Raw genomic sequence first — 12,967 nt, 5'->3', positions numbered from 1 at the left:
GGAGGCCCCACTCCAGACCCTGGAAAGCACAGAGTTGAAGGCGATGAGAATGGGGATCCCAGCGTTCTCAACACCCTCAAGTCCTCAAATTTGTTGTGGACGTGGAATCCGTAGGAAAGGAATCCTTTCTCAACCTGCACGCCACTGAGCCCCCGGCCCGGAGGAACGAACCTCTTCTCGTCCAGGGCTCCCAGCCCAGGGCCCAGAACACGCAGGGGAACACCTGCTGCCCCCACAGCAGGGAGCTCCAGCGGTGCTGAGCAGGGTCTAACCTCTGCAGCTGCAGCCCAAGCACAGGGTCTGTGCACGGCAGGTGCTCAGCGAATGCGGGAGGGAGGGATGGCGGGCCGGCCGGCTGCTAGCTCCACGACGTGTCAGCACCTCACAGACTGCGCAAGCAAAATAGTCAAGTCTTTAATCAAGTTAATCCAAGGGGCCCCTGGGTGGCTCAGTGGTTGAGCATCTGCCTTTGGCTCAAGTCGTGACCAAGGGGTCCCGGGATCGAGTCCTGCGTCGGGCTCCCTGCAGGGAGCCTGCTTCTCCCTTTGCCTGTGTCTCTCATGAATAAATAAATAAAATGCTTAAAAAAGAAAAAAGAAGTTAATCCGGGAAATCCACTCCACAAGGCTCCCCTCTGCAGATATCGACAACCTCCACTCTCACCCCATGGCGGCGTCTTTAGCTTTGGTTACCAGCACCAGAAAATCAGGTGAGCCACCCACATGTCACGGCCGTAACTTAGGCAGTTTGGACCACCGGAGTCACAGGCGTCCGCTGCATCAGCACCCAGCCAGCGGGGGCTGGCACTAGCCACACACACACCCAGAGGGAGCACCCACTTCGGCCCAGTTGCTCCCAGTGAGAATGCAGTTTTGTCCCTGGCTACCCCTGGGCACAGCTAGAGATGCCTCCAAGGCCCAGAGAAGGCTCCTATGAGCCACAGAACATTCCCCAAAGTCTCACTCCGTCACTCAGTGTCACAGAACCTGACAGAGGATGGGCCACAGCCAGGGCTGATGGATCCATCCACACTGCAGCCACAGTGCTGGAGCCCACGAGACCTTTAGGGCCTGCAAGAATCTTTTGTTTCTTATAAAATCAGCAGGGAAAGAATGAATACAATCCAGGCTTATATTACGTGATACCAGCTTCGATTATATTAGCCTTTATACCTATGCGGTCCTAAAACAGGCTTTTACATATTTTTTAATTTAAATTAAAAATTAATTTAAAAATTTAAAAGCCCACAAAGGCCAAAGGGCCCAGTGACGTCCGGACTCCAGCTTTGTCGTGAGAACCGGACAACAGGAAAGAATAGCAGCTCCCTTACGTAGAGCTTGGCGTATGCCAGGCACTCCCTGCAATAAGAGGCAGACGGCATTTTTTTAAAAAGATTTTATTTATTTATTCATGAGAGACACAGAGAGAGGCAGAGTGAGAGAGAGAGAATGAGAGAGAGAGGCAGAGGGAGAAGCAGGCTCCATGCAGGGAGCCCGACGTGGGACTCGATCCCGGGGCTCCAGGATCAGGCCCTGGGCTGAAGGCAGCGCTAAACCCCTGAGCCACCCGGGCTGCCCCACCCCCCGCTTTTTTTTTTTTTCTTTTTTTGCCCTCATTTTATCGATGAAGGCACAGAAGCACAGAGAAGTTGAGTCATTAACACAAGGTCACACAGCCAGGAAGCTATGGCCCTGGGTTTTCCCTCCTTCAAGAGTGTGGCCCAAGAGTGGGCAAAGCACACAACTTCCCGTCTTCAGCATGTGAGGCCGATTAGGGTGACCTCGGCTCTCTCCACGTGCCATTGCTGGTACTGCCTCGCATCCAAGGCCCCCGGTACAGGCCTCGAAAAGAGGAAGCGCCCCTAAAGCGGATGCTGTCTACGCCTCCAGAGCAGCTGGCTACTTCCCTCCAAAAAAGGGTCAGTTTCTCTGTGAACATTCCAAAAAAGAGAAAAGAAAAAAAAAAAAAAACAACGACCTTTCCCCTTGGAACCTCACCGCTCGTGTGCCTGAGTGTTTGTGGCCATTTCTGTGTCTGGGCACGTGTTTGAACGTGGGGCGCGTGGCTCTGCAGGTGGCCCTGTGCTTTATCCATATGACATCGGTGCGTGCGTGTCTGTGGATGCGGAGGGGCGTGTGTGTGTGCGTGTCTGTCTGTCCCTGCGTGCTGGCGTAGCTACGCGCCCGTGACTGAGATGGGCGCCGGGAGGTTGCTGTATCTCTGAGTGCAAACCAGCAAATTCCCACACGTAGATGCCCAGTGAATCATTTCCCCCAGGTTGCTCAAGGGAAACTGAGGCCCAAGAGCTTGCTCAAGATGCAGGACCATCCAGCAAGCCGCCAACGGAGCCTCGCCTCCTGCTGTCCGGGCCCTGCGGCTCCCAAGGTCCACCACGAAGTCTGCATTTCCGTGTCCGACAAAGTCTGCAGGCCGGGCTGACCCTTCGCAGAGCCTGGCAGCCATCTGCTCTGGGTCGGAGGTGGATCGGCCGTGGCCACTGGGCCCGCCGTCGGGACTGGCCTCTAGAATGCACCAGAAAGTTCCCCATGGCCTGAGATGCCCAAGACCCAGGCCCCGGGCCTGAGATCATCACACCAGGACAGACCACCCCCCCTTATCCATACCCTCCCTGTCTTTATGTCTCTTTATCAAAATTTTCTTGATTTCTATATTATCAAAGTAACGCATGCTTGTTTCTAAAAAAGAATGTAACCTGTATAAGCCACGTAAGCTAGAATCCTCCCCACCCTCAGATACCCCCCGCTAACAGCAAAGTGTGGGGTTTTCTGAATTTCTTTATTAGGAGATAATCCCTAGGGTGAGCAGAGGGCTCGGTTCGAGGGCACGCGGGTGAGTAGGAAGGGGAGGGAGACGGGGCCAGAGTCGGGCCTTGGGGCAAATGGGCTACTGCAAGGGACGGGCTGACCCCAAACTGCCGGGGCTCCGGGTGGAAATTCTGGACACGTGGGGCTTTGGAGCCACAGGGAAACCCACCACGAACCCAGATCTGTCACTTGACCCTGACATTCAAGTCATGGAGAGCCTGGGCGCTGGAAGGAGCCTGGGATGTATCTGGTCCCATGCACCCACTCTAGAGGCGGGGAAACCAGGACTTTGCAGGGAGATAACTGGGCTGGCTCCGGGGAGGAATGTGGCCAGTTGGGCACCTTCCCGAGGCTCCGTGGACCTCAGCCTCCATCCACGGCAAGAAGGCAGGGGGTACCCCAAGACCAGACCATATTAGCTGAATGAGAGAGAGAGAGAAGAAGAGAGAGAAGGAAACAGGGTGTCCCCGCAGGATGAACCCCAGACTGGGGTCAGATGTCCTGACTTCAGATCCTGGCCCTGGTGCTCCCACTGTGTGGCCCTGGGCGATCGCCGACCCTCTGAGTCCCGGCTCCCACCTCTTTCCTGAGTGGATGAAAATGTCTCCTTCATGTTGTCGGGACTACTGAGTGACCACAAGAAGTACCAGGCACACTGCCCGATAAATGATAACTAAACAGGACGAGTTAGGGAGAGGGGATGAGAACACGCTCCGGGCAGAGAGGCGGGGGGGTCCCCCAAACCTGCCAGCCTCAGAATGTGCTGTCTCAGGAGATGTGGGGAATCCATGCCTCTGAGCCAGCCTCATCTCCCGCCCGAATTAAACAGTAACCAGCCAAGGTCAGGGAAAAGGCCTTGTCAGAACAGGTTTCTCCCCAAGGGGCGGCTCAGCCTTGAGCGGGTGGGCCCAGCCCCACGCCTGCCTATAAGTGTGTCCCCACCCGGCTCAACAGCCACTCCATCCTGAGCCAGTCCCACTTGCAGCATGTTGGGTGTCACGGTCCTTGCCGCGCTCCTGGCCTATGGTAAGCGGTGGGTTGGGGACCAGCAGCAGCAGCAGGCCGTGAGCTCAGGCTGGGTGTGGGGGGCAAGGAGAGGAACAGGGGCCCTCTGCTGTCCGGGGCCCCAGGTGAGGGGTTTTGGGGTGACCGGCTGCTTGTCAGACAGGCCCACCGCCTGCTCTCAGCAATTCTGCTTCGGTATCTGCAAAATAGGGCTGATGACATAGTAACGGCCCATCCTGGCCTCCCTCTGGGGACCACGAAGGCCTAGCCTGCCCAGGGCTGGCATCTCTCCCTCAGGGACTGATGCTTTGCGCACCCATTTGGGGGCCCATCTCCCAGACAGGAATCAAGGGGCTTGGCTTGAACATCACTTAACACTCGGCGGGACCTTGACAAGCCACGTCACTTCTCTAAATGTCACTGGCTTTTTTGACAAAGGGGAGCACTTGATTAGGAGTCCTTCCAGCCAACAACAACAATGACGGTCATAAATAGCAACAGCAGCTCCTGTTTGTTGTATGGTTACTATGCGCCAGGCGCTGTGCGAAGCCCTTTATGTGCAGGGGCTGATTTGATCCTTGACAGGCGGGGCCTATCAACACCTCCCTGAGAAACTGAGGCTCAGGGAGGCTGAGGAGCTTGCCCAAGATCCCATGACTGGTTAGCGGTAGAGCCAGAATTTGAGTCCGGGTCTGTCTCCACGCAGAGACCGCTCCCCACAGCCCCCAGCTACGACGGCCTGGACCCCTGGACTCAGTGCTCTCACACCCCCACTACGGGAGCTCTAGGAAGGGACCACAGGGGAAGGAGGAAGGAGCAGGTGCAGCGGCGCGCACACGCCTCCCACCTTTTTATTTACTTCAGTGTATTAGACACTCACTCTGTTCCAGGCCCTTCACTGAACTCTGCAAGCCGCACAGTAAAACCCGAGCCTATGCCCTCCCAGCCCCAAAGTCTGTGCTCTTCCCACCTGCCCCCTCCCCGCTGGGGACGCCAGCCCCTCTCACCTGTGCGCTTCGGGTCCTGAATCCCCCAGCCTCCAGCTGCGGAGTCCCCACCTTCCAGCCCAACCTATCTGCCCGAGTGGTGGGAGGAGACAACGCCAGGCCCCACAGCTGGCCCTGGCAGGTAAGCGCGCTGCTGCAGGGGTGGGCGGCGGGCGGGCGAGGGTGGCGGGCTCACGGTCCCGGGCTGACACGTGGCCCTCCTGCGCCTTGCCCCAGATCTCTCTCCAGTACCTCAAGAATGGCGTCTGGAGGCACACCTGCGGCGGCACCTTGATTGCCAACAACTACGTCCTCACGGCTGCCCACTGCATCAGGTGAATGGGGGGGCCCGGGGACCCCCCCATTGCCCTGGGGTGGGAGCCTGATCAGCTGCTTTTATTGAGCAGCTACTACACACTCCAGGCACTGGGAGAAATAAGCTACTCGTAGCTGTTCACGTATTCATTCAACAAGTCTTTCTTATGCACCCGCGACGGGGCCCGGGGAACACAGGAGCAGGACAAAGCCTGTGCTCTCGGGACCTTACGTTCCAGCAGAAGAGCAACAGGCCGGGAAGCAAGTAAACGTACAACGTATCAAGTGGCAACGAAGAAAAATAAGGCAGGATAAAAAATACAAGGGGTCCTATTTATTTATTTTTTAAAGATTTTATTTATTTATTCATGAGAGACACAGAGAGAGGCAGAGACACAGGCAGAGGGAGAAGCAGGCTCCCTGCAGGGAGCCTGATGCGGGACTCGATCCCAGGACCCTGGGGTCACGCCCTGGGCCGAAGGCAGATGCTCCACCGCTGAGCCCCCCAGGCGTCCCAGGGGTCCTATATTAAAAGAGGTGGCCAGCGAAAGATCTCTCCAAAAAGGGGATACTCGAGCAAAGACGTGAAGCAAGGAAGGGAAGGGTGTCCTGGGCAGAGGGAACAGCCAATGCAAAGACCAGGAGGAGGGAGCCTACTTGGTAGGTTTGAGAAATAACTGGGAAGCGGGTGTGGCGGGAGCCGAGTACGTGAGAGGAGCAGGAGGTGGGTGAGAGGAATGCGAGATCACGGGGCAAGAGGGGTGCTGGCGTGGGCTAGCTCACCTGGCGGCCGCCCTGGGAGGTAAGTGCAACGGGCTCCACCGTACAGATGAGGGAACTGAGGCCCAAGGCCACCCACCTAGGAATCAAGGCAGACCTGACTCCCACAGCAGGGTCCTTACCCTGCGCCCTGGGGGGCGGTCAGTGCAGAGAGGCACCCCCTTCCCCTCTGAACGATTCCCACGGTGGCCTCGGGCCTGGGTCACCGAAGCCCTGAGTCCCCTCCCTGCCCCACCGGCCGGCGAGGGGAGGCAGCCAGCCTGACCCGCCCCCCGCCCCCCCCCACCCCTGCTCAGCGACACCCTGACCTACCGTGTGGCCCTGGGGAAGAACAACCTGGTCGTGGAAGATGAGGAAGGCTCCGTGTTTGCAAACGTGGAGTCCATCGTCGTCCACGAGAAGTGGAACTCCTTCCTGGTGCGGTGAGTCCCCACCGCCTCGCGGCCCCCGGGGGGAGCACGCGGGAAGGAGGGGTCCCTAACGTGGAGCCGCAGAGCCTGCCCCCAGCCTGTCCCTGGGCCCCGTCCTCACCCTCAACAGCCGCCAGACGACCCCCTTATGCCACATGGAACAAGGCTAAGTGGAGACGGACTCCTCTCCCATCTCCCTCGCTGGCCAAGGTTCCCAGAGTCTCCGAGCCAGGACTCCCCTTTATGGAGCGCCTACTGCATGCCCACATTGCAATAAGCACTTTATAGGCCGAGACTTATCTAATCCTCACGTCAGCCCTAGACAAGGAACCGGGGACTCAGAGAGGTTAAGACATAGGCCCCAGGTCACACAGCCCGGTGTGTGGCAGGAAGAGCAATCAAACCAGGTCTGTCTGGGGTCACTTAACATGAAATACTAAACATCGCAGCTGCAAGTGCCCCTCTTGGATCTTTCCAACGGGCTCTGGCTTCGTTTCTGGCTGACACGCAGCCTGCAGTGCCTTGGAAAGCGCCTGCCTCCCGGCTGTCGAGCCCTTGCAGGCACAGGAGGCAGAGGCTTCCACGCAGGGGAGGGCCGGGCCTTAGAAGGCAGATCCTTCGTCCCCTGCCATCGCCGGGCCCCATGGAAAGAACGGGAGGCCTGAGAGCTTCGCGGAGGACCCCTGGCCACCCCAGGCCCGGCTCCCAGCTAACTGAGCGGCCTAGCGTGGACCCCAGCCAGGGCCCTCCTACACACTCACCACCTCCACTTTGGATTCCAGCAACGACATTGCCCTCATCAAGCTGGCGGAGCCTGTGCAGCTGAGTGACACCATCAAGGTGGCCTGCCTGCCTGAGGCGGGCTCCTTGCTGCCTCAGGACTACCCCTGCTACGTCACTGGCTGGGGCCGCCTCTGGAGTAAGTACAGCCCCCACCCCCCACGTCCGGCGTATCATGAGAGCCTTCCTGGAGGAAGCAGCTCCCGCAAGAAGCATACCACCCACGTTTGCCCATCACTTGGCCTTTCTGTCTAAACAGCTTAACACCATTTTTTTAACTTTGTGATAGTAACGGTTAATATTTATTGAGCATACACCACGTGCCAGACGCTCTAACACGTGCATACAAGGGTAGACTTTGTCGAGTGCTTAGAACGGTGCTTGGGGCATCCTTGGTGCCATCTAAGTGACTACGAAATAAAATAAGCCATTGAGGGTAGGGGACTAGAGCGTACGGTACCCCCGTATGCCTATTAAAAGGCTGCATGCAAATAAGCGAAGGTAGGGAAGACCTAGAGGAAAATGCACATCGGTACTTGGAAAATCTTGGGGTGAGAAAGATCCTTACCGATGTGACACCTAAGCAGAGACCCACAAGGAAATGCCTGACCATGGAAACCCCACAATCCAAATTCAAGAGAGAATACTGTGGTTATCCCGTGAGGGCTTTCTACAGACCAGCCTTGCCCCCCCCCCACCCCCGGTGCCCCCTGTCCCACCCTCAGAGGGGTCCTGAGCCACACTTGGGGACCACAGGTCAAGGTCGTGCCTCTCGATTAAGGGCCCGCGCGAGGTCCCCATCCAGCCCCCTGCTCCCTGAAGGCTCGGGGCCACCTGGCTGAGTCCGGGCCCCCCTCTGTCCTCCCCACCAGCCAACGGCCCCATTGCCGACGAGCTGCAGCAGGGCCTGCAGCCCATAGTGGATCACGCCACCTGCACCCAGAGAGACTGGTGGGGAACCATGGTGAAGGACACGATGGTGTGTGCCGGGGGCGACGGCATCATCTCATCTTGCAACGTGAGTGCGCAGGCCCCGCGCCCCGTCCCTACTGCAGGTGGCCGAGGGGAAGGGGGCAGTGAGGAGGGTAAAGGAGGGTGGGAGCGGGTGACCCACACGAGCAAACCCTTAACCTTTTCCCTGGTCGGGCCCAGGAGGCTTAGGGGCAAGCGGGCACCCCCAGCCCTCAGCGCCGTGGCGAGGGCGGGAGGATCCGGGCTGGAGTCCCAATCCCACCACGTGGTGGCTGCGCAGTCTCGGGCAACCCGCTCACCCTCTCTGCGCCTCCACCTTCCCACCTGTAAGACGGAGACTCAGCGAGCACAGGGTTGACGTGAGGACCGATCTAACAGGCATAGAAGACACTTAGGTGACATCTCTGCACATGCTCCTTCACACCACCAGCTCCATCCAGCTAGGGAGGCAGAGGACCTGGGGAGTCTGACACAGGAACATCTAGAACAGTCAGAAACTGTCCTGTTTCCAAACACACAGCCCCTCTCCCCACACCCACCTTCCCCACTGTCTCAGGCCTCTCGGGTCTCCCGGCACCCTGGCCTCTCTGGGCAGCTCACAGAGCCTTATGCACGGAGACCTGAACAGCAAGGGAAACTGAGGCACAGACAGGGTTATCGTTAGCCCAAGATCACGCAGCAACCTAAGAGCTAGCCTGGCACCCCCACGCCGCATCTCCTCTGCCTCCCTCGCCGCGGGGGGCTCCAGCCCCGTCCTGCCGCCCCCGCTTCCCCGGCCTGCCTCTGGGGGAGGCCCCTGCGGCTGACGACCGCCTGCCCTGGCACAGGGGGACTCGGGCGGCCCGCTCAACTGCCAGGCCGAGAACGGCACGTGGGAGGTGCGGGGCATCGTCAGCTTCGGCTCCGGCCTGGGCTGCAACACCCTCAAGAAGCCCACGGTCTTCACCCGCGTGTCCGCCTACATCGACTGGATCAACGAGGTGGGTGCCTGGCTCCGGGCCCCTCTTCCCGCCCCCGCCCGCCCCTATCCCCACCCCGGGGTCGTGGGGTCACACGTCCACGTGCCCACCCAGGGGGACGCTGAGTGCCGAGCTGGGTGCGGCGAGGGGCACAGTGACGGGCGTCATCCACGCCTCTGCTGGTTCCAGTAGACCCGTGTGGCCGTGTCCTAGGCACCCCCCTCAGGGCCCCAGAGTGACATGTGGCCCCAGGACAGTGGGGCCGAGCCGGGCCCAGCAGGGGCGAGGGGTCATCGTGGGTGGCCTTATCCACACCAGAGGCTGGGGGACCAGAGGCTGGGGGTCACTCTGCGCTACGAGCCTTCGTGCCGGTGGCACAGTGTGTCCTGAGCCCCATTTCCCCGTGGTCGGAAGTGCCCCAGGGGCTCAGGCCCCGAGAACAGGGGCGACACTGGCTTGTCAAGACCCAGGGCGGCCTGCCGTGCCTCCCAGTCCCCTCGTCGGGCAGCATTCGCTCCCGGCAGAGCCTAGCGCTGCCCCAGAAGGGGACACACACCCCTCCCGCCGAGTCCCTCACCCTGTCCTCTGCTCTTCTAGAAAATGCAGCAGTGATTCATCGTTGGGAACCTGCCACCCCAATAAACCTGCTTCCTACCCCCCAGGCTGCCTGCATTCTTGACGTGCGCCTCCCCTGCGCGGTCCCGGGCTCGGTAGGGCTCCACACCAGGGGTGCAAAGAGAGCCCCTCGGCCAGCCTGGTCAGGCTGTGGAGGAAGTGGGGGGGTCTCCGCAAGCCACATGGTAGCCTGAGAGGGCAAGAGTTAAGGACGCGCCAGACACTTGCCCCCCAACATGTCACAAGCTGTGAACCACAGGGGCCTGATGAAATCACCCCCTTCCTGATCCTGGAGTCCTCAGGCCCCCCCAGCTGCAGGGGGGGGCTCCCCAGCCTAGAAAGGATGGCCACAGGGGGATGCCCGTTGCTCAGGGATGACCCCTGGCTGCTGAGAAAGAGGCACCCCCCGTCGGCCCCCACCCCAGAGCGGCCCCCAAAGCTGCTGTCAGCCTGGCCTCTCTGAGCCCTGACCTTACGCCAGCCCCGTGCTGGGCACCATGAGGCGGAGGGGGCCCCAGAGCCTCCCTCAGAGGGCACAGTTTTGGAGAAAACAGTGGGTCAGAGCTGGAAACACTTGCACCACATGAGACAGGCAGGGAAACTGAGTCCCAGAGAGAAGAAAGAGCTGGGCCAGGTCATAGGAACAGATGGCCAGTGAGTAACACGGGAGCCACAGAAGGGAGCCCTCCTGAAGCCAACAAGAGGGCAAATGGGGACAAAAGAAAGGGCGATCCGGTGTCCTAGTGGGGCCCCAGACCCCTGACCGTGGCGTTCCTGGGAAGGCTCTCCTCTGCGGGGGCGGGGGTGCGCCCACACCGGCTCTGGATCCCTGTGAGGAGAGCCCCCCACTACAACTGCCTCTGGTTGGTCCTGAGCTGTCAGGGTCCCCCCATCAGAGCATAGAAAGGGGATGCTGCAACCAGCGTCAGTTGGCAGGAGGACTCCAGGATGGCTTCCTGGAGGTGGTGATGCCCAAGCTGAGTCTCAAAATTTGAATAGCAGGGTAGCCAAGGATACAAGATGCTGCTGGGGGCTGGACACGAGGTGTTTTACAGATGAGAAACTGAGGCTGGTGAGGGCTGGTGACTTTCTTTTTTTTTTTTTTTTAAGATTTTATTTTATTTTATTTATTCATGAGAGAGAGAGAGGCAGAGACACAGGCAGAGGGAGAAGCAGGCTCCATGCAGGGAGCCCGATGTGGGACTCGATCCTGGGTCTCCAGGATCACAGCCTGGGCTGGAGGCAGGCGTTAAACCGCTGAGCCTCCTAGGGATCCCGGGCTGGTGACTTTCCAGGGTGACCTAACCAGGAGGGGATGGGGCTGAGGTCCAGAGGTTGGTAATCTGGCTCCAGAACCCACGCTCTTGACCACGACGCTCTACTGCCCCACAAGAATATGAATACGGATGTGACGCACGGAGCTGAGGCAGCCACTTCATGGCCAAGAGAACCACAGACAGGAGCTCCACCATCAGCAAGCCGCAGACCCGACGCCAGCAACCCGGCTCTGAATGTGTTCTTAATGAAGAATAAATAAATAAATCCGCGTTTGTTCTAACCACCATACTCAGGTTGTCAGCTACCTGCAGTTCAACACGCCCCTAACTGGTACCCTGGGGGATAACATAAGGGGAGGCTTTCCTGACCGAGAGAAGGGCATGAGCAGCGTCGCAGGAGCTGCTTGGAAGACATCCCTAAGCAGCAGGTGTTGCTAGAACATAAGGCGCGGGGCAGAGCTAGAGGGACCAACGGTCCTGCTGCTGAGGAGTTTGTAGGATGCGGGACTTGCAGAGCTAAGCCTGGGACAGTCCCGGGCAGACTGGGATGGCTGGCCACCCGAGCAGGCAGTGGCAGGAGATGTGGTGGGAAGGTGGGCAAAGACCCTTCACGGACAGCCCTGTGGCGGGGGCAGGGGACTGCAGGAATCTATCCCGAGGGCAGGAGGGAGCCACAGAAGGGTTGTAGACAGAGAAGGGACCGCTGGCTTCACACGTGTACACAGGGCGTTCATCTGACAGCGGCATGCGGGGCGACTGGGAGCAGCCAAGAGCGGAGGCACGGAGGCCAGCCGGGACGCTACTGCAGTGACCTAGGACAGACTCAACAAGGCCCGACCTAGGCAGTGATGACAGAGGGGCTCAGCACTTCAGTAAGAGTTCGCTACTCATTTAAGAGGCGAATATAAGGGGCGTATTGCGTAGCTGCACCACCACCACCCCCCATCTGAAATCTATATAAACTCCCCCATGAAAAAATAATAAATAAATAAATAAATAAATAAATAAATAAATAAATAAATAAATAATAAAATAGATTCCCATGGGTGTGATTGAATTATCAAAATTACTTTTTATTAGCTAGTAAATGATAAAACATAAGCCACGGTTCTGTTTGTCCAGCGAGAATGTGAAATTCTCAGACTCCGGGGACGAGAGCCACTGTCGCGTCCCGGGCCTGTCTGTGGTTGGTAGAATAGGAGCCTCCGGAGACGCCCACGTCCTGATCTCCAGAACCTGCGAATGTGTTTACCTTGTGTTGCAAAAGGGATTTTGCAGATGGGACTAACCTGTGACCTCGGGATGGGGAGATGATCCTGCGCTGCCCAGCTGAGCCCAGTGTCCTCGCAAGGGAGGCAGGAGGTCTGGCGGCAGAGGGGAGAGAAGGGCGGCAGCGGGGGGTGAGGGTCCGATGGAGGGTTGGAGATGTTTCGTTGCTGGCTTGGCAGGTGGAGGAAGGGGTCAAAGCCAGGGAGGGCCGGCAGCCTCCAGAGGCTGGGAAAGGCTAGGGAAGGGGCTCGGCCCTAGAGCCTCCACACCGGACCCGCGCAGCTGGAGCCGCTTGAGACGGACTGCGGGCCCCGGCCCTGGAGCCTTAAGGTAATTCCTCTCTGTGTTTTGATGCCGCGGCATTTGTGATCGTTGAAGCAGCAAAAGGAAATAACTACGCCATCCCTCCTCCCTTCTGGCAAAATCTAGAGTATGCTGCAGGAGTGCAGGGAGGGGGAAGGGAGGGGTGCCAGGGACCCCCTTGGGGGACAGCAAGGATCTGGGGCCTTTGTCAAGAGGTCACAAACCGATGGCTGGAAGCGAGGGAAAGCGGGCAGCGAGGCCCTGAGCCTCCCACCTCCCACCTCCCACCCCCAGCTGGGGGCCGAGAGCCCACGTGCCAATGACACTGAGCGCCGCTGGGAGACTCCTGCAGCCGCTGAGTGTTAAGCACCGGAGATCTCTGGCCAGTGGCCACCCCCGGGCAGCACGTGCACAGTCTCTTAATCGTCGTGACGACCCTGAGTATTATCCCCCTTTTACAGACGAGGAGAT

At 59.0% G+C, this 12,967-nt stretch overlaps 1 protein-coding gene across 1 annotated transcript; it reads left to right on the top strand.

Moving 5' to 3' along the window:
- The first annotated feature begins 3,692 nt into the window (after positions 1 to 3,692).
- LOC478220 (chymotrypsin-C) lies at positions 3,693 to 9,693 on the top strand. Its single transcript, XM_038531918.1, has 8 exons — positions 3,693 to 3,851; positions 4,867 to 4,958; positions 5,054 to 5,151; positions 6,208 to 6,333; positions 7,104 to 7,240; positions 7,974 to 8,119; positions 8,901 to 9,053; positions 9,630 to 9,693. The coding sequence occupies exons 1-8, from the start codon at positions 3,812 to 3,814 to the stop codon at positions 9,642 to 9,644; spliced, it is 807 nt and encodes a 268-aa protein (XP_038387846.1). The 5' UTR covers positions 3,693 to 3,811; the 3' UTR covers positions 9,645 to 9,693.
- The last annotated feature ends 3,274 nt before the right edge of the window (positions 9,694 to 12,967 follow it).

Source organism: Canis lupus, chromosome 2 (genome assembly GCF_011100685.1).
Source record: "Canis lupus familiaris isolate Mischka breed German Shepherd chromosome 2, alternate assembly UU_Cfam_GSD_1.0, whole genome shotgun sequence".
In the NCBI taxonomy this organism is placed as follows: domain Eukaryota; kingdom Metazoa; phylum Chordata; class Mammalia; order Carnivora; family Canidae; genus Canis; species Canis lupus.
Note: the sequence above shows the minus strand (reverse complement) of the source record. Positions and strands in the feature narration are given on the sequence as shown.

Coding starts and splice junctions, on each gene's coding strand:
- LOC478220 (XM_038531918.1), top strand. CDS start 3,812: ATGTTGGGTGTCACGGTCCTTGCCGCGCTCCTGGCCTATG. Junction 3,852..4,866: donor TGCCGCGCTCCTGGCCTATG/GTAAGCGGTGGG, acceptor TGAATCCCCCAG/CCTCCAGCTGCGGAGTCCCC. Junction 5,152..6,207: donor ACGGCTGCCCACTGCATCAG/GTGAATGGGGGG, acceptor ACCCCTGCTCAG/CGACACCCTGACCTACCGTG.